At 49.2% G+C, this 19,367-nt stretch overlaps 1 protein-coding gene across 1 annotated transcript in view; it reads right to left on the bottom strand.

The window, feature by feature from the left end:
• CDC42BPB (CDC42 binding protein kinase beta (DMPK-like)) overlaps window positions 1-19,367 on the bottom strand; it is a 137,586-nt gene that overhangs the window by 16,651 nt on the left and 101,568 nt on the right. The window contains exons 17-26 of the mRNA XM_011951430.1: window positions 18,598-18,722; window positions 17,836-17,941; window positions 16,112-16,260; window positions 14,678-14,772; window positions 11,002-11,081; window positions 5,963-6,049; window positions 5,559-5,636; window positions 3,873-3,978; window positions 1,781-1,917; window positions 1,079-1,218 (exon numbers count right to left, since the gene is read on the bottom strand). Of these exons, the coding sequence (XP_011806820.1) occupies window positions 1,079-1,218; window positions 1,781-1,917; window positions 3,873-3,978; window positions 5,559-5,636; window positions 5,963-6,049; window positions 11,002-11,081; window positions 14,678-14,772; window positions 16,112-16,260; window positions 17,836-17,941; window positions 18,598-18,722 (1,103 nt within the window). The remainder of the gene's footprint in view (window positions 1-1,078; window positions 1,219-1,780; window positions 1,918-3,872; window positions 3,979-5,558; window positions 5,637-5,962; window positions 6,050-11,001; window positions 11,082-14,677; window positions 14,773-16,111; window positions 16,261-17,835; window positions 17,942-18,597; window positions 18,723-19,367) is intronic.

The following is a 19,367-nucleotide window of genomic DNA, read 5'->3' as shown; positions in this document are numbered from 1 at the left end:
GGGTGGGGGAATGGGGGTGGCGTGGGTGTGGAGGTGAGAGGGGGAGCAGGGTGTGGGTCAGTGTGGAAGTGCTGTTCTGAAGAGGCTCCCTGAAGAGTGCTGAGCCCTCTGATGGGATCCTTGACTTGGGCTTAGGCCAATTTTTCCTCTACCAGTGGCTCTTTGTTGCCAGGTCAGGGGCACACCTGTACACAGCCAGGGACTGGCAGATGCCCCGGGGGGGGGCGCATGGAAAGTGGGAGTATGCTACCAGGTGATCCCGACTCATCCTCGCTGTCCTCAGGGTACCCGCCCAGCAGCCCTGCCCCAAGAACCAATGCTACAGATGGAGTCTCCAGCCCCTGCCTGAGCCCAGAGCAGTCCTGTGCGCACCACACCAGAGACAGTGCACGGGCACTGCACAGAGATGACACAGAGGCGGTAGCACGGCTCCGTGTGCAAGCCCTGGGCTGAGCTAGGCCTCTTAGTGATGTGTTTACCTTCACAACAACACTCCACATGCCAGTAACATGACCACTGTCCTCATCTCACAAACAGATGGGCCACAGATACCAACTCTAGGAGCAAGTGGGAAGGAGGCCCCGCCTGCTCCTGCAGCTGACACTGGGTGGCACTGAGACAGGGTCACACAGCAAAGGCTATGGTCACACACACCCACATGGCCCATGGCTCCAGACGTCTTCAACAAGCCAAGAGCACCTGCCCTGGTCTCTAAAATGGACAGATGGCTGTGGGCTGCACAGCTTTTCTCTGGGATATCTTCTGCTTGTTCTTGGGCATGTGGTTTTCTTATGTTAAATTAATTCCCCTGTGGCAAACTTTTCAATGCAAACACATGCGAGGCAGGAAGCGTCTACAGCGCTCCTGTTCCTGTGCATGCAGGCCCATAAGCACGTCTGTTCACATGCATGTGAGCGCTTCCAGTCATGACTAAGCTGTACCCATTTTTGCGACCGTACAATAATGAAGCGGGTGAAGTACACACGAGGTGAAAGATTACCAAGGAACACATGTCCTTTTGGCTAAAGCCAGATAAGGAAGATTCACAGAGTGAGGGCGGTGCTGCCCAAACACAGACCTGAGATCCAAGACTTGGCTCGCAATGACACCCGGCTGGGTGGATTTTCCTTCAGGCAGATCATACAGGAAGAGCTTGCAGTCACACACGACTGCATATGCACGCTGCCATCCCTTCTTCACCCCCGTGGGCTTTGGGACCTATTAATAAAAACAAACAGTGGCCACGTTCCACCAGGCCAGGCAGGCCGCCAGGCCCCATTACACTCGTTCACAATCTCCTTCCAGCTGCCAGGCCAGCAAACAGAGCTATCTGGACAGGGGGGGTTTTCCCAAGAAGGCTCAAGGCATTGCTGGGGAGGGGTCCATGCGTGGCAGCAGACACTGCCAGGAAAGCTGGCAGCTCAGCCAATGTCACGTCCACCCCATGCAGGGTGCTGTGGTACACGCAGCCCGACAGCCTTGGAGATGTGGGCCTGGCACAGTGGCTTTCAGACTGAGCTTCTGCCCACTGGCTGGACACTCAGCCCAGGAGGGACTCTTGAGTGAGCGTCTGCGTGGAAGCCTCAGGATGCCCAGGCCATTCAGAACAGCGGCTATGCAGACCTGATGGCCTCAGTGCCCAGGAGGCGAAGCCTCCTAGGACTGGCACCAGGGCTGCCTGCCAGAGCAAGGGGCTGCTTTCGAGAGTGGCTGGGCATGGCTATTGGTCACTGCACCTCACGAGCACCGACGGCGGAGGGGTGGAGATGAAACCGCCTACCTTGACATGGCCTTTGTAGGCTGTTCCAATGCCTCGCTGCACATCCACGCCCAGAGGCCTCTTGGACTGCTCGGGAGGTATTGGGCACACCTGGGGGGCGCTGTCTTTGCAGGACACGTGGCAAGCAAAGGAACACACTGGAAGAGAGCAGAACACTGCCTTCAAAGCCTGCTGCCTACGGAGAAGTCACTGCAGAACCTATGCCCTAAAGAGGCAATTTAATAATTACCAGGTCTCGCCTGGAATCCCAGCACTTTCGGAGGCTGAGATGGGCAGACCACTTGAGGTCAGGAGTTTGAGACCAGCCTGGCCAACATGGTGAAATCCCGCCTTTATTAAAAATACAACAATTAGCCAGGCATGGTGACATACACCTGTAGTCCCAGCTACTCGGGAGGCTGAGGCAGGAGAATCGCTTGAGCCTGGGAGGCGGAAGTTGTAGTGAGCTGAGATCACACTACTGCACTCCAGCTTGGGAGACAGAGCGAGACTCTGTCTCAAAACAAAACAAAACAAACAAAAAATAATGACCAAGTTTCACATCACGTCCAGACATCCAAGAAGGTAAAAACAGTTGCAGGGCAGAATCCACACAAAAGCTCAGGGATTCTGGCACTGAATGCGTCTTCAGCATGCGCACAGGGAAAGGGCCCACTGCAGAAGCCTGTCTCCATGCTGTCCCCGCCAGCCCGAGCCGCCTCCCGCACAGGTGAGCTTCTACATGGCAATTACAGGCCAATCGTCATGGGGACACGGGATCTTGGCAGCCAATCAAAAAGTGCATGAGTTGAAATAACAACAAACAATGCTTCTGCTATAATGTAGAATGAAGGGCAACTCTGCTCACAGACCCATGGTCAGGAAGGCGTTGAGTGCTCAGAGCCAGTGAGGTCTGGGCTCCAGGACCCTCCTGCGGCACTGGGTGGCTTGGGGTGGTTGCTCATCTGTGAAATGAGGCAATCACTGAGGGGGTAAGAGCATGTCAAATCCCAGCACAGGGCAAGAGCACAAGATATAGCCTTAAAAATACGAAGGGCTGAGTGAGGTGGCTCATACCTGTAATCCCAGCACTTTGGGAGGCTGAGGCAGGTGGATCACTTGAGGTCAGGAGTTCGAGACCAGCCTGGCCAACATGGCGAAACCCCATCTCTACTAAGAACACAAAAATTAGCGGGGCATGGTGGCGTGTGCCTGTCCCCAGCTACCTGGGGGGATGAGGCAGGAGAATCACTTGAATCTGGGAGGCAGAGGTTGCAGTAAGCTGAAATCGAGCTACTGCACTCCAGCCTGGGCAACAGAGTCAAACTCTGTCTCAAAAAAGAAAAGAAAGAGAAGAAATAAAAAGAAAGAAAAGAAAGAAAGAAAAGAAAGAAAGAAAGAAAGAGAAAGAGAAAGAAAGAGAAAGAAAGAAAGAAAAATACGAACGATTTGTTTCAGAAGCAGAAACAAATAATTGTGGTTATCTCTAACTTGATAGTGGAAGATTTTACACAATTATTTTTCCTGATTTTCAAGAACAGCTGCAGACGATACACTTTGTAATAATTCTCAATAGAAGATTTGGGTCACCACAGAGGCGCAGAGTGCACTGGAGGCCCCAGCACAGCAGGGATCCACGGTTCCACAGACCTTTACTGAGGATTTGTAAAAATAAACCTGCCAGGCTGGGTGCAGTGGCTCACGCCTGTAATCCCAGCACTTCGGGAGGCTGAGGCGGGAGATTGCTTGAGTCCCAGAGTTCGAGACCAGACTGGGAAACAAAGTGAGACCCCCACTCTCTACAAAAAAATTTAAAAATAGCCAGGTGTGGTGGGGTGTGTGTGTCTGTGCTCCCAACTACTTGACAGGCTGAGACAAAGGAATCGCTTGAGCTGACCTGTGACTGCACCACTGCACTCCAGTCTGAGCTACAGAGTGAGACCCTATCCCCCCACCCAAAAAGAACCAAAAACCCTGTCCTCAAATAATGCCAATTAAACTTCACTTCAGTTTGGTCTGCTTGCACAAGGGCTGCCCTGGAGCTTGCTGGTGCCCTGAGCTGCAGGCGTGTGGGGCTGTGCACGCTGACCCCAGGAGCTGCAGCGACACTCACCCTCGCAGGCGTAGCCCTGCCGGATCAGCCCAACCATCAGGGAGGTGCAGTGGCTGCACTGAGTAGGGCTGGAGAAGGACTTGATGCTGAACTGGTGAGCTTTCGGCTGGAGGGAGAAAATCAAGAACACTGAGGTGAACCATGGACTCCTGAGAAGAGTCAGATCCATCTGCCTGTGATCCAGTTTATACATGGCTTGGGCATTATTCTGAAAAGGTGGAAATGTGCAAGTTCTGGTCTTGGTCTACGTGTTCCCTAACAGGGCTCATCAAATAGTGGTGAAAACCACCTACGGGCTTGAGCCAGAGACAGGCCAACAAATACTTCCTTCAGTGCGAGAGCACTGCTACCAAACAGTGAGGTCAGCTGGGCCAGAGCGCCGAGGTGATATGGCCAATGCTCTTTCTGGCTCACGCTCCTGGCCTCCTGGAGACCAGCACCAACTGGCTCTTGGGGGCCAACCTGGGGTCACACTGGGGTTGGGCTGCACACAGGCCTTGCATGTGTCCAAGAGACACACAAGAATCACCTACAGGAGAACAGTTCACAATAGCAAATGCCTGGAAAGGCTCACGGTCCCTCATCGGGAGTGGACACACTGTGATCCCAGCGGCAATGGAAGCAGCCCCAAGGCTGAACAGAGGGACATGGTGCAGGCCATGCAGGACCGCCTCTTTACAAAGCTCAGGCGCAGCAGAGACCAATACGATCCTCAGCAGGACACAGATGTGGGTGAGACCACTGGCAAGAAGTAGGGGAGTGACCGACACAAACTCCAGAGACCTGCTGGGGAAGAGGCTGGCTGGGGTGGGCAGGGAGGCCGTGGGGCGGTGCCCGGGCCATCAGGACTAGGAGTGACACCTCAGCAGTCTGCAGAGCTGCTGCTATCAAATATGGTCACCAAATAAATGACCTCTTGACTTGGTCCCTGACTCTGCAAGTCTCAGTCCAAAAGGCAAATCCTGAATTAGCCTCAGACAAGTCTGGCTTCTTACGTCCAGCTGGCACAGCTGCCTGTGGCAGGAAGCACAAGCAGAGGCCATGTCCATATTAACAACCACCAAAACCACCTTAGGCCACAGGGCTATGTACTCGCAATGCTTGGAACTCAGGGGCCTGTCACCCTGGAGACTTTCTGATCTGCGTTGATATTTATATGAAAGAAAAGGGGATGTTACAGAAGAAGCCAAGGCCAGGACATGGGAGCACCGGCCCAGTGGGGTCACCGTGCTGGCTCTCCAGGATGCACTGTGAAAAGCATGAGGCTCAGAACTGCACACGCACTGCAGTGCCGCTTATGCCGAGTCATTCTCGCCCACCAGCCACATGGTTCTGTAAGGTTCCCAAAGTGCAGGCAGACAAATGAAAACCAATGTGGAGGAGTAAGCTGCCTATCGTGGAGAGGGGAATATGGCTTGGGGAATGAGGCGAGAGTGGGGAGACCAAATGCCGAACATTTCTGATTAAAATACATTTGTGTAGCATTGGTGCCATTAAGAAAACACAGCTTCCTGAATTACACACCATTCTCAACAAATTTCCTACAGAACATCAGGGTCACTACTGTGTGTACACAAAAATGACTAAGTCTGTTTTATTTATACAAAAGTTATTTTCTAAATAACTGAGAATAACTAACTAACTAAACAACTAAGAAGGCGCCCCGGGTGAAAGCAAGGCCCCTACCTTCGGTCCAGCCAGAGCCAGGGCCTGCGTGGTGGGCAACGGCACAGCGGATGGCCTCTGCGGGGGCCGAGCCATGTCCTGGGAGACAAGCAGGACAGGTGAGTGTCGGCCCAGCTCAGCACAGCTGAGACACCTGGCCCCACGGGGTGCACTTCTCTCAAGAATGTGTTAACAGTGAACAGTTCTGCATCTTTAATTTGCTACAATGTTGAGACATCTGCTGAAGTCTTCCTCATCTAGGGGAGGGACTGATAGTTAATTCTCAAAATGAAAGGTGGGCTTGAGCACCTGGGCAGAGGCCCTCGCTGCAAGCTGTTATGCAGGGGCCAGGTGAGTGGCGTTTGGTCACCTGGACACGAGGGCAGACCCCAGGTGGGAGCATCACCAGGGCAACGCTGTCTCACCTCCTGTTGCTCTGATGCAGCCACAGACAGCAACGGGGACGCTTCTGGCTTCGGAGCTTGTGTTTCTTGCTCACTAGCTGAGCTGGTCTGTGAGAACCAAGAAAAAAAGAGTTAGGTGAAAGGACATACTCTATATGATCCAGACTCAACTTACAAGTTCTTTACTAATAAAAGCACATTCTGTCTGGCCCAGAGGTCCCAGCGGTTCTTACTCCTGGATCCTATCACCCCTTGGGTCTCCTCACGGACTCCTGCTCTACTCCTAGCCGGCCGGCCTGCCCTGAGGACCCCTGCACTTGGCATCCTCGACTGAGTGGTGATCGCGTGGGCAGGTGAGTATGACAAGTCACAGTTACCCCGCTGAGGTGAGAATTTGCCTGAAGACATCTCTAATGCACAGCCATGAGCACACCGCCGCCTCCTGCAGCCTCCTCGCCCTGGCACCGAAAGGGCAAGACCTGGAAACGCCGATCCTTCCTGACCTTTATTCATAAGTAAGGTTACCCAACCTAGCAGCCTTAAGATCAATTAGCCAGGCGGGGCGCGGAGGCTCACGCCTGTAATCCCGGCACTTTGGGAGGCTGAGGTGGGGGATCACCTGAAGTCAGGAGTTTGAGACCAGCCTGGCCAACATGGCAAAACCCTGTCTCTACTACAAATACAAAAATTAGCCAGGCATGCTAGCACACACGCATAATCCCAGCTACTCCGGAGGCTGAGCCCGAGAATCGCTTGAACCCAGGAGGCGGAGGCTGCAGTGAGCCGAGATCAAGCCACTGCACTCCAGCCTGGGCAATGAAGCAAGACTGTCTCAAAAGAAAAAGAAAAAGAAAAAGAAAAAAAAGATCAATTAGCCAAATGCTTCTTAACCTCATTTCAAGGATCAAGAAGAAATTCAAACATCAACAGAGGTCGGTGGGCCCAGGAGCAGCTGTAAGAATTTCCCTGAAGATTTTACGACACGGGGAAGCAATGTTTTGTTTTAACAAATTAAGAGTTCTAATTTCACAGTGATTTATTTGAAGCTAAAGAAACACTCTGAAACCACTTAAAAACAACTCTATTTCAACACGTATTCCTGAAACTAATAGTTCATCATCACAGGCCATTGCTGTTTACATAGACGCACATGTAGGTACGCTGAGTAGTAAGTGTTAGCACCAGCAAACAGTGTACCAGGACACAGACATGGCTGGGTAGGCGCCTAAAGGAGCAGTTTACAGCTGCATTTTGTGTTCCACATCAGAATCCCAATGAACCAAATCAGATAAACACTTTCCAACAGTTGCAATTAATTAGGCCGCTGAGGAAGGAGCCAAATTCAGATGGGACAGCAGCACACACACATAAAACACACACAACTGTGTACTGCAAATTCACAAGGGAAAGGCTAGCTCAACTGGCTAATTGTCAAAGCTCAAAAACGTAAGCAAATCTGCCCCATAAACAAGGTATGTTAAGTGAGTTATGGTTCCATCTTTAGATAAATGAGGAGGAAAAGAATATTAATTTAATTTTAGTCATGTAAAAGCCCCGCTCGTTTCATTTAGTTGGTTAATTAACCAAAGGGATGCAGATTAAAGGACAGGAGCATTGAGGAGGCTGTGCACTAACAGGAGTGAAAGCCGCGGGAAGCCAGTGCTGGCAGCCACTTACTTCTTCCCAAAAGGCTAGCAGGGAAGATGCAGACGAGGAGGAGAGAGAGTCCTTGGAGGCAACAGACAGGAGGAACAAACATCATTTCCCACCCAGTCAACACTTGCACGAAGATACATTGACTTAATCTTGGTGGCAAACCATTTCTAGTAATAAGCAACATGTTTCATGCAGGCAGAGTGGGATAAGAAGTTTCTCAAAGACAATTTTCAAAAGAGTCTGGAAGCTCTAACAGACTCAGCCCCTGATGCAGGGTTTTTTCTTTCAACAATAAATGCCTTCCCACTTAAATCACAGAGGCATTAACGAGGGATTAATGGCCGGCACGGTGGCTCACGTCTATAATCCCAGCACTTTGGGAGGCCGAGGCAGGCAGATCACCTGAGGTTAGGAGTTTGAGACTGGTCTGGGCAATACAGCGAGAATCCATCTCTACAAAAAAATTTAAAAATTAGCTGGGTGTGGTGGCGAGCACCTGTAGTGCTAGCTACTCAGGAGGCTGAGGCAGGAGAATCGCCTGAGTCCAGGAGTTTGAGGTGGCAGTGAGCTATGATGGCAGCACTGCACTCCAGCCTGGGCAGCAGAAGGAAGCCCTGACTCTAAAAAATGGTTAAGATGGTTAAGTTTTACGTTATGTGTGCTTATATCACAATTTATAAATCAACTATGGGCCAGGCATGGTGGCTCACGCCTGTAATCCCAACACTTTGGGAGGCTGAGGTGGGTGGATCACTTGAAGTCAGGAGTTCAAGACCATCCTGAGCAACATGGCAAAACCCCAATCTCTACTAAAAATACAAAAAAAAAAAAAAATTAGCTGGGTGTAGTGGCGTGTGCCTGTAGTCCCAGCTATTTGGGAGACTGAGGCACGAGAATCACTTGAACTCAGGAGGTGGAGGTTGTGGTGAGCCGAAACTGCACCATTGCACTCCAGCCTGGGCGACAGAGTAAGACTCTGTCTCAAAAAAAAAAAAAAAAAAAGGAGGGGTTAGCAAGGGCAGGCGTGCTGGCTGTAGAGAATGAGGCATAAAGATGTCGCCTCTGTCTCCACCTCTGCTGCCCACTCTCCACAGCTGTGACTCACACACTCATGGACAGTACTGGCTGTAAACTCACTTGCTACTGGGCCCTCTACTCTGTTCATGTTACAGAAAGCGACTGCTTTCCTGCCGGCCTCCACTCACTGAACAAGCACCATCTCTGGTTCTCTGGAATCCACTCATTCCTCCTCACAGTGGTGCCTGGCCCCGCAGCAACAGGGGGAGGCAATGACTTGTGCAGAAACAGGCTTATCAAAGATCTGGTGGCACTTACCGGTTATTTGCTTCTTCAAAACCGAGGATTTCAGGGAAAAGACAAGCATTGCCAATTTGATAAAACAAACAAACATTCTGATAGGTGAAGGTGAACAGTGTGCATCCAGAGTGGCTGTGAGCAATGCCAGCCTGCTTGGGTGTTGTAATGACAGACACAGGCCAGGATGCTAAGAGCCCACCCCAGGGGAGGCTGCTACAGGCAGCTGCCCACATGGGCACCTGCTGACTACCCCCTACTCACACAGGCAGCAACCCTAGCCAACCCCACCTCAACCCAATGATCACACTTGGCATCACCTGCCCTGGGCAGGCCGGCCTGTGTGTGTGGGAAGGGCACAGCTCCTCCTGCGCACAGTTTGTGCCAAAGGTTCAACCCACATCTGATCAAGATGGAACATCAGACAAACCCAGAGTGGACATTCTGCAGGACAACTGACTTGGGTAACACCAAAATATCATTGTCATAAAAGGGGACAGATGGGGAACTGTTCCAGATTAAAGGAAACAAAAGACTAAATGCGATTCGTGATCTTCAGGTAGATCCAGAACTAGGAGGAAAAGCCAGCAGGAAAGGACATTCCCGGGACGACAAGGGACACATGGATACGGGCTGTCGCACGGCACCAGCGCAGAATGCCTGATGACAGTGACCCTGTGGTTATGTGGGAGAATGCCCCAATCGTAGGAAATAACTGCTGAAGTATGTTGGGGTCGCTGATACCTGCAAGTCGCTTTCAAATACTGCTGAGGAAAAAAGTCTCTATGTTGAGAGAGAGAAAGCAGATGTAGCAAAACCCCAGGTGAGGGACATGTACACATGCACCCTATTCTTCCCACTCGCCTGCAGGGTTGGAGTTTTCTAAATCAAAGGCTGGAACCACCTCCCCGTCCCTGCACCCCCATCAGGCGTTCCATGAGTGAGCTCTGCTCTCCCCGCTCCAGTGTGCTTCGTGTGCTGCTGTCAAGGGTGCATCCCTACAGGTTCAGAAGAGGAGGAAAGGCTGTCCTGCCTCCACGGAATGCCACCAAGAACCTGCGGCCCACAGAAGGAGGCAGTGGGGTCTGCTCCTCACTCGACAGCTAATTCCCAAGGAGATGACCAGTGACTCTGGCTGCCTGAGGGGCTGGCCTCCTTGTGATGGTCTCAGCGAGGCACCTGGTGCCAGACTGTTCCCATCAACCACCTTTCCCATTGATCCCCAATGCCGAACTCTACAGCTCTACAGATGGTAACACAACTACAGTGTTTTTATTTGCTCTAGTGTGGGATTTTTTTTTTTTTAAGAGATAAGGTCTCACTATGTTGCCTAGGCTGGTCTTGAACTCCTGGGCTCAAGTGATGCTCCCACTTCAGCCTCCCAAAGTGCTGGGATTATAGGCATAAGCCACCGCACCCATCCCAATGTGAGAATTTGTATTAAAGTACTTACTTGAAATACTCGCTACAGGCCAGGTGCGGTGGCTCACGACTGTAATCCCAGCACTTTGGGAGGCCGGGGTGGGGGGGCGGGCGCAGATCACAAGGTCAGGAGTTCGAGACCAGCCTGGCCCATATGGTGAAACCCTGCCTCTACTAAAAACACAAAAATGAGCCAGGCATGGTGGCGGGTGCCTGTAATCCCAGCTACTCAGGAGGCTGAGGCAGGAGAATCGCTTGAACCCAGGAGGTGGAAGTTGCAGTGAGCCAAGATCATGCTACTGCACTCCAGCCTGGGTGACAGAGCAAGACTCTGTCTCAAAAAAAGAAAAGAAAAAAAGAAATACTCACTACACAACCGAGGCCAGTGTAGATTTCTCCCTGAAGATGCTGAACACTTTCTTAATCTCATTTCTACTTGAGTTGAGAAAGCTTCTCTGGGAGCAACTCAAATACCCTGAATGTCTCTCACCTTATGCATTTAATGTGGGTTGATTACACGTGGATCAAGTACATAGTTAGCACATGAGATAAATACTGAATGTATATTTACTGGTATGTTTGTGGCCCCATGAGTGGTAAAATCATGTATTACACTATTTATAACTCATCATAAACTCATCTGTCACTTAAAAAAAACAATGACTTACTCTAAATGTCAGGTCATGTGCAAGGGGTGCAGTGTTGAAATACTCAAAAATGGAATCCTGAAAATCTGGAAGTTTGAGCCCTGTAAAAAGAAACAAAGAATAGTCAAGGTAAAAAAAAACTAAAGTCTACATATTATTTTCAGACAGAAAGACTCAATGTCTTCAAGATGTCAATTCTCCTTAAGTAACTGATACATCTGACATGATCCCAGTTGAAAAAAACAGCAGGTGTTCCTCCAGAGATGAACAATAATCAAAAAGTTCACCTGAAAAAGTAACCAAGGGACCAGGCGTAGTGGCTCACACCTGTAATCCCAACACTTTGGGAGGCCGAGGTGGGCAGATCACCTGAGGTCAGGAGTTAAAGACCAGCTTGGCCAACATGGTGAAACCCTATCTCTGCTTAAAATACAAAAATTAGCTGCACATGGTGGCATGTGCCTGAAATCCCAGCTATTTGGGAGGCTGAGGTAGGAGAATCTCTTGAGCCCAGGAGGTGAAGGTTGTGGTAAGCCAAGATCACACCACTGTACTCTAGCCTGGGTGACAGAGCAAGACTCTGTCTCAAAAAAAAAAAAAAAAAGGCCAGGCGTGGTGGCTCACGCCTGTAATCCCAGCACTTTGTGAGGCCGAGGTGGGCGGATCATGAGGTCAGGAGATTGAGTGAGACCATTTTGGCTAACACGGTGAAACCCCGTCTCTACTAAAAATATATAAAAAAAAAACAAAAAAAACTAGCCGGGCGTGGTGGCGGGCGCCTGTAGTCCCAGCTACTCGGGAGGCTGAGGCAGAAGAATGGCGTGAGCCCGGGAGGCGGAGGTTGCAGTGAGCTGAGATTGCGCCACTGCACTCTAGCCTGGGCAACAGAGCGAGACTCCATCTGGAAAAAAAAAAAAAACAACAACCAAAAAAACCCCCAAAACCACAGGGGTGGCTGGGATGGGGGTAGGTAGAGGAGGAGTAGATCTATCAGGTATTAAAGCAGATTCACTAAGGCCTCTACGATAAGAATCATGGCCAGGCGCAGTGGCTCACACCTGTCATCCCAGCACTTTGGGAGGCCAAGCCAGAGGACTGCTTGAGGCCATGAGTTTGAGACCAGCCTTGGCAATACAGAGAGATCCCATCTCCACACACAAAAATGTAAAATTAGCTGGGCATGGTGACATGTGCCTGTGGTCCCAGCTACTTGGGAGACCGAGACAGGAGGATCACCTGAGCTGGGGAGATTGAGGCTGCACGTGCCCCTGCACTCCAGCCTGGGTGACAGAGTGAGACCCTGTCACACACACAAACACAAATCAAAAAACAAGAATCACATGGTTCTTGCCCATGAACAATGGAACAGGGGAGAAAATCCAGAAACAGACCCAAGTGCCCATGGTGATCCTGTACATGACAACAGTCATACATAAAATCAGCAGGAAAAATAGCTGGTATGAATAACTGCTACTGGACAACTAGCTAGCCATTAGCAAAAGACAAAACTGGATATACTCCTCAAACTGTACGTCAGAGCGCATTTCAAATGGATCAGTATTCTAATTACAAAAATGAGGCTGGGCACGGTGGCTCACGTCGGTAATCCTAGCACTTTGGGAGGCAAGGCAGGCAGATTGCTTGAGTCCAGGAGTTCAAGACCAGCCTGTGAAATACTGCGTAGTCCCAGCTACTCAGGGGGCTGAGGTGGGAGGATCACTTGAGCCCAGAAAGTTGAGGCTGCAGTGAGCCCTGATCGTGCTACTGCACTCCAGCCTGGGCAACAAAGCGAGACCCTGAATCAATCAATCAATCAATCAATCAATTAATCATGAAGCCACACAAGTATGAGAAGCATGGGAAAATCCCTCCAACAACTGGGAGTTAGCTGTATTTTCCTATTTATGACTCAAAAAAGGAAAAAGACTGAAAACTTGACACACAAAAAATTTTGAAAACCACCTTTTTTTTCTTTTCCTTGAGAGATGGAATCCGGCTCTGTCACCCAGGCTGGAGTGCAGTGGCGAGATCTCAGCTCACTGCAACCTCTTTTTCCCAGGTTCAAGTGATTCTCCTGCCTCAGCCTCCTGAGTAGCTGAGACTATAGGCAGGCACCACCACGCCCAGCCAATTTTTGTATTTTTAGTAGAGATGGCAAAATCCCTTTTTTTTTTAAGACAGCGTTTTGCTCTTGTTGCCCAGGCTGGAGTGCAATGGCGCAATCGTGGCTCGCCGCAACCTCTGCGTCCCAGGTTCGGGTTCAAATTGAAACAGTTCTCCTGCCTCAGCCTCCTGAGTAGCTGGGATTACAGGCATGCGCCACCACGCCCAGCTAATTTTGTATCTTTAGAAGAGATGGAGTTTCTCCATGTTGGCCAGGCTGGTCTCAAACTCCAGACCTCAAGTGATCCACTTACCTCGGCCTCCCAAAGTGGTGGGATTACAGACATGAGCCACCATGCCCAGCTGCAAAACCACTTTTATTTGGCAAAAAAATAAATAAATGAATAAGCAAAGACAAAGAGAAACAAGGAAAATACTTGCAATTTACATCACAAACAAAAGGACTAATCCCCATAATGCAAAAGGCTTTTAGAAATCCACCAGACTAACAACCTGAATTTTTAAAAGTGGGCAAACAATAAAAATATATAATGCACAAAATACAAAAGTCCCTCAAACACATAAAAAGATGCTCCATCTTACTTACGAGAAACATGCAAGTTAAACCTCTATGGAGATGCTATTTCTCACCTATTCAGAGCAGCAAAAATCCGAAAGTCGGAAACCCTACTTTGTGGGTAGGCTGTGGGGCAGAAACCCTCACGCAGAGGAGGAGGAGTGCCAGCGCACAGCCTCTGGAGGCCTGTCCGTCAGCACGCAGCACAAGTGTATGGGCGTGTTTGCCCTTTGCCCTGGCAATCCCACTTCTAGAACTCTATCCCAAAATACACCGACAAAAATAGGAAATGTTCTATCCATTCAGCCACTCCTGGCAGTACTTTCTATGACAGCAAATGCCAGGGAATCACCCATCCCAGCGGCTGGCCAGCCCACAGCAGTGCACAGTGTAGCTGCAAAGGGGGCCAGGGTGGCTCCCCCAGCACAAAATGTTGCCTTTTATGTATGTAATCAGGGGATGCAAATGTGTGCCTAGATTTGTGTGTATTTGCCATATGTTTTCAAGATGAAAGGAAGGATAGGCTGGGCACGGTGGCTCACACCTGTAATCCCAGCACTTTGGGAGGCTGAGGTGGGTGGATTGCCTGAGGTCAGGAGCTGCAGACCAGGCCAGCTTGGCCAACATGGCACAATCCCATCTCTACTAAAAATACAAAAATTAGCCAGGGATGGTGGTGGTGTGTGCCTGCAATCCCAGCTACTTGGGAGGCTGAGGCGGGAGAAGCGCTTGAACCCAGAATGCAGAGGTTGCCGTGAGCCGAGATCACGCCACTGCACTCCAGCCTGGGTGACAGAGCGAGACTGTTTCAAAAAAAAAAAAAAGGAAGGATAAACCAAAAACAATGGCTAGCTTTGGGGAAAATATCTTTGAAGATGCTGTTTGAAAATGTTGATTTTGGAATTCTGTAGGTACTTTATGTAACTAAAGTAACTATTAAGTCGAAAAGAAAATAAAATCACTCATTTGAAAAATATTTATATTCAAATAATGCAGAACTGCCTGATGTTAATTTACCAGTATCTGCTCTGAATTTTTCTTCCATCTTTTTCTTCAAAATTTCCATTTCTTCTAATAATTCTCTGTTTTTGGCTTCAGAGTCCTTTAGTTTGCTAAAATAAAAAATAAATGGCTTTAAGTGCACTGAGAAGAGGTTGTCTATGAGGCGGCATGGGGCAGGTCAGGATGAGAGGGCCAGGGTTTCTCCCCAGCACTGGGGACTGTTCAGAACACGGCAGCTCATGCTGGGCCTTTCTACTGCAAACACTACAAACAGTATGAATATTTCAAATATAAACATTCAAACAGAAATTTAAAAAGTCATGGCTTAGGAAGGTGTGTCTCATGATGGCCTAAAGGAGCTTTGACCTTCCTAATCTCCTTCCCAGGCGAGTCCTCTGTTCTCCAGGGACACAGGGCCCAGGCCGCTCAGCCATCAGCCCCGTCAATATCTTTCCCATAACTGGCAAGATGGTGGCTGCATCAAGAAGCACCAGCACCACCCGTATCGGCAGCCTTGCAATTCCAGCAACTTTGTGGAGGGGACAGAGAAAGGCTGCCACGGGGAACAGCTGGCCAGGAGGGATGCAGTTTGTGGGGGGCCGGGGGGCGTTCCACTTATCAGTGGGGTGACAGTGGGCAAATCACTTGCAGAGTGTGTAAGCAGGAGTAACAAGAGTGCCTACCCTGCTGGGCTGTGGGAAGGTCACAGGATTTAACAGAACAGTCTTACAGCAGTTCCCGGTACAAAGGAAGTCAATTTAACTGAAACCTATTACCATTAATTCTTTTAGCCCCAAACTAACAGGATTTGGGACTTAGTAATTCTGTTAAAGACACTGGCCCTTCTAGGTCCTCGTCTGCCTCATGGCACAGCAGAGCTGGCCTGGTTTTTATGAAACTGATGTTCATTATCGTATCCTTGTAAAACAGGATCGGCAAAGAGGAGACTCTCAGCTAATACTGACTGAATTTACTGCTGTGTGAAAATGGCATTCTCATTACTGCTTGGAGTTAGAGAAAAATTTCAAGTGAGAATGCCATCTTCAACCTCTGTTTTAAAATATTTGCGTTAGCTTGAAAGAAACAATCTTGAGTTAGTGAATGGAGTGGCATGGAGGTGACTAAGCAGTGAGAGGGGCTCCTGTCAGACAGCGGTGTGAGTCTCACTACCCAGTGTGGGGGCACAAGCACCTGCTGCTGCCAAAACATGGCTTGCACCGCACTGCACACCCCCGCGGCAGGCGAGGCCCTGCACCCTTGTGGCCACCTCCTCAGTGCCAGAACGGCCTGCTATTCAGGGCTCCTGCAGGTAAACCCGACTCGCTGCCTCCTAAGGTGCCGTGGCCCCGATTTTCCAGGCGAGGAGCATCACAGCCCACAAGGCTCAGGGCTGGCTGAAGGCCACACAGCCCCCGCTCCTACTCGGAGTTAGACCCCAGCACCAAGTACCTTTCCAAGGTGAGGTTGGCATCCTTGACCTTCCTCAGCTCCTCCTGGACAAGCTGCTTGGCCCGGATCTCCGCCTCAAGGGCCGACTGCAGCTCCAGCCGCGCGGACATGTCCAGCTTCTGGCTGCGGCGCACCTTCCACAGTGGATCCTTGTGACACGGTTACGGCGTTAAAAATGCACTTTCAGTTATCTACTTGTTAAACTAATGTTAACAAATAAGTTATCTTTGTCTAACCTTAAGCCATTACTGTCTCATTTAGGTATTAACTCTAAATTATTGAGGTGCCTCGGGAGTTTGTTTTGATATTTTATGACTTTTACTCTTAGAAATCTTCTAAAAAAGAACATTTACATTATCTTTGAGAAGAATAGAAGTGATTCTGTAGTACAATCTCTTTTTTTTTTTTTCGATGGAGTTTTGCTCTTGTTGCCCAGGCTGGAGTGCAATGGCATGATCTCGGCTCACTGCAACCTCCACCTTCCAGATTCAAGCAATTTTCCTGTCTCAGCCTCCCCAGTAGCTGGGATTACAGGCACCCGCCACCACGCGTGGCTAATTTTTGTATTTTTAGTAGAGACAGGGCTTCACCATGTTGGCCAGGCTAGTCTCGAACTCCTGACCTCGTGATCCACCCACCTTGGCCTCCCAAAGTGCTGGGATTACAGGCATGAGCCGCTGCACCCAGCCTCTGTAGTGCAATTTGTATATGGGTCCACTGAACCCTGGACCTGTTACAAACCTAAGGTACATTATAGGGTTCGGTTATCTTTTTCTCATAATTTCAAACATTTTGTGATTTCACCATCCTGGGAATTATGTCATTACCCATTCCTACCTGTGATTAAAAAAAAAAAAAAAGACTAAAATAATAAGGGAAGAATGATGGAGTGACCTAAGATGAAGCAACAGTAGAATATGCCAGTTCACTAACATCACCCTTCTGTTTTCTTACTGAGTTGCCCAATGTATGATATCAACTTTCAGGAGGTATGAAAGAAGTCTAGAGATGCCATCTTGCTGACTTTTCTTTTTTTAAACCAAAAACCTTCATTGAACACAACTGAGAATTCTTCATTTTCCATCTACAATGGTAAAGAGAAGAAAATGTACAGAGGAAGGCCAGGTGTGGTGGCTCACACCTGTAATCCCAGCACTTTGGGAGGCTGAAGCAGGCAGATCACCTAAGGTCAGGAGTTTGAGACCAGCCTGGCTAACATGGCGAAACCCTATCTCTAGTAAAATACAAAAATTAGCCGGGTGTAGCGGTGCACACCTGTAATCCCAGCTACCTGGGGGGCTGAGGCAGGAGAATCACTTGAACCCAGGATGTGGAGGCTGCAGTGAGCCGAGATCACACCACTGCACTTCAGCCTGGGCGATAAAGCGAGACTCCATCTCGGGGGGAAAAGAATAATACACAGATCACTAAATGAACCAATAAAATTAATAAAACAAAGCTCTCTGAGGGCAGAATCCAGTCTTAATTTGATACCACAGAGCTCAGTGCTCAATAATTATTTGCTAAACGAATGAATGCCATCGAGAGAAGCCATGATGATCTGAAAGCTGGCAAATGTTGCATTCCTTAAACTGGGGAACTGGTTGCACAGAAGTCTCTTGCATCACTGTAATTCCCTAAATAGTACTTAAATGTCACATTCACACTTAAAACCATTAACAAATTATTCAGTAATAGAAATGCAGGTATTACACAAAACCTACCAGTGTTCTTGACCCCAGACTAGAACTCCTCAAAGCCTCGAGCTCTTCGGTCATCTTGGAAGCAAGAGCTTGAAGGTAACCCCGGGCATCTTTCTCGTCGCTGACCCTGGAGGAGGGAACAGATGTTTTGTCTCACGAAGCATAGCTATCAGCCAGAAGCCAAACAAGAAGGCGACGTTCCCGCCTTCCTCAGGACACAGTGACACAGCGTCACGTCAGCCAGAGTGCCCACAGTGTACCCATTGTATATGTGGGATCACATTGATGGAAGCATCGTTACATGGCACGACTGCAGTTTAAAAAGACACCAAACTTCCAAGACTCAAGAATGAAAAAATTGTATTACCCCATAAATATATACACCTACCACGCACCCACAAAAATTAAAAATAAAAACTCTTTTAAAAATTACAGCTTCACACCTTAGGAGCGGAGGGCCAGGTCCCAGCTCGCTCCAAGTCTCCCTGCTGCTTCTGCAGCCACTTCAGGAGGGCTCTGCCTCCCGAATCTCTGAGAACGCGAGGGGTGTGAACAGCTTGCCCCAAGTCCTTCAGTGGGTTGGTGGGGGCGTGTCTCCACCTTCAGTCCAACAGAACCACTGCCCCAGACATGAGAAGTTCTGGGGAACAGCAATGAGACCTGCATCCCAGCCTGAGAGGCACGACCTGGCGTGGAGCACAGGATTAGGCAGCAGAGGCGGGACAGGCCTTGTGGACTGAGCAGGGAGTCGCTTTACGGCCACTAATGGGGCTGCGCACGTACCACTGAATGATTTCCGCAATCTGAGCTTCCCAGTGGGCCACTGACTCCTTCTTGGCTGCCAGATCCTGCAGCTCATCCTCCAGCTGTCTATTTTGAGCTGTGAGTTTATCCACAAAGGAACAGAGCTGAAATGAAAAAATTTCACCACAGAATTTGTTAATCGGGCATCCTTTAAGTATGCTGGCATTAACACTGGAAGTTCCTTTGAAGACTTTGAAAGTTTTCTTTAATCATCATGAGATTTTTCTAAACTAAGTTCGTGATACGGACTTTTTCATTGTATCTAGCTTAAGTCACATTTCAACTCAAATCTAAACCTAAGCTGATGGAGCTAGTGACTTCAGGCAATTGGCACCTTTTCGCTGAATATAAACATCCTGTTTAAAAGACCAAACCCATTACTTCATTCAAAAATCAAAACAGTCACGTGTGGTGAAATAGCAAGAACATGGTCTGAGAAACACGTCCTTGTGCACGCAGCGTGAATGCACTCACACAAGCCTAGATGGTGTGACTGCTGCACACCAGGCCCTGTGGCACAGCCTGTCAATTCCAGGCCACAAGCCTGCATACCATGTTGCTGTGCGGGACGCTGCTGGCGGCTGTAACACAATGCTAAGTATCTGTGTATCTCAACACAGAAGAGGTAAAGGACAGTATTACAATCGAATGGGATGTCTGTTGTACACACGGTCTGTCATTGATGGAAAAAGCATCATTATATGGCACATGACCGCACTGTAAAAAGATACCAAACTTTGGCTGGTGCG

This window comes from Colobus angolensis, unplaced genomic scaffold (genome assembly GCF_000951035.1).
Source record: "Colobus angolensis palliatus isolate OR3802 unplaced genomic scaffold, Cang.pa_1.0 Scaffold32, whole genome shotgun sequence".
Lineage (NCBI taxonomy): Eukaryota > Metazoa > Chordata > Mammalia > Primates > Cercopithecidae > Colobus > Colobus angolensis.
This window is presented reverse-complemented; position numbering and strand designations above follow the sequence as displayed.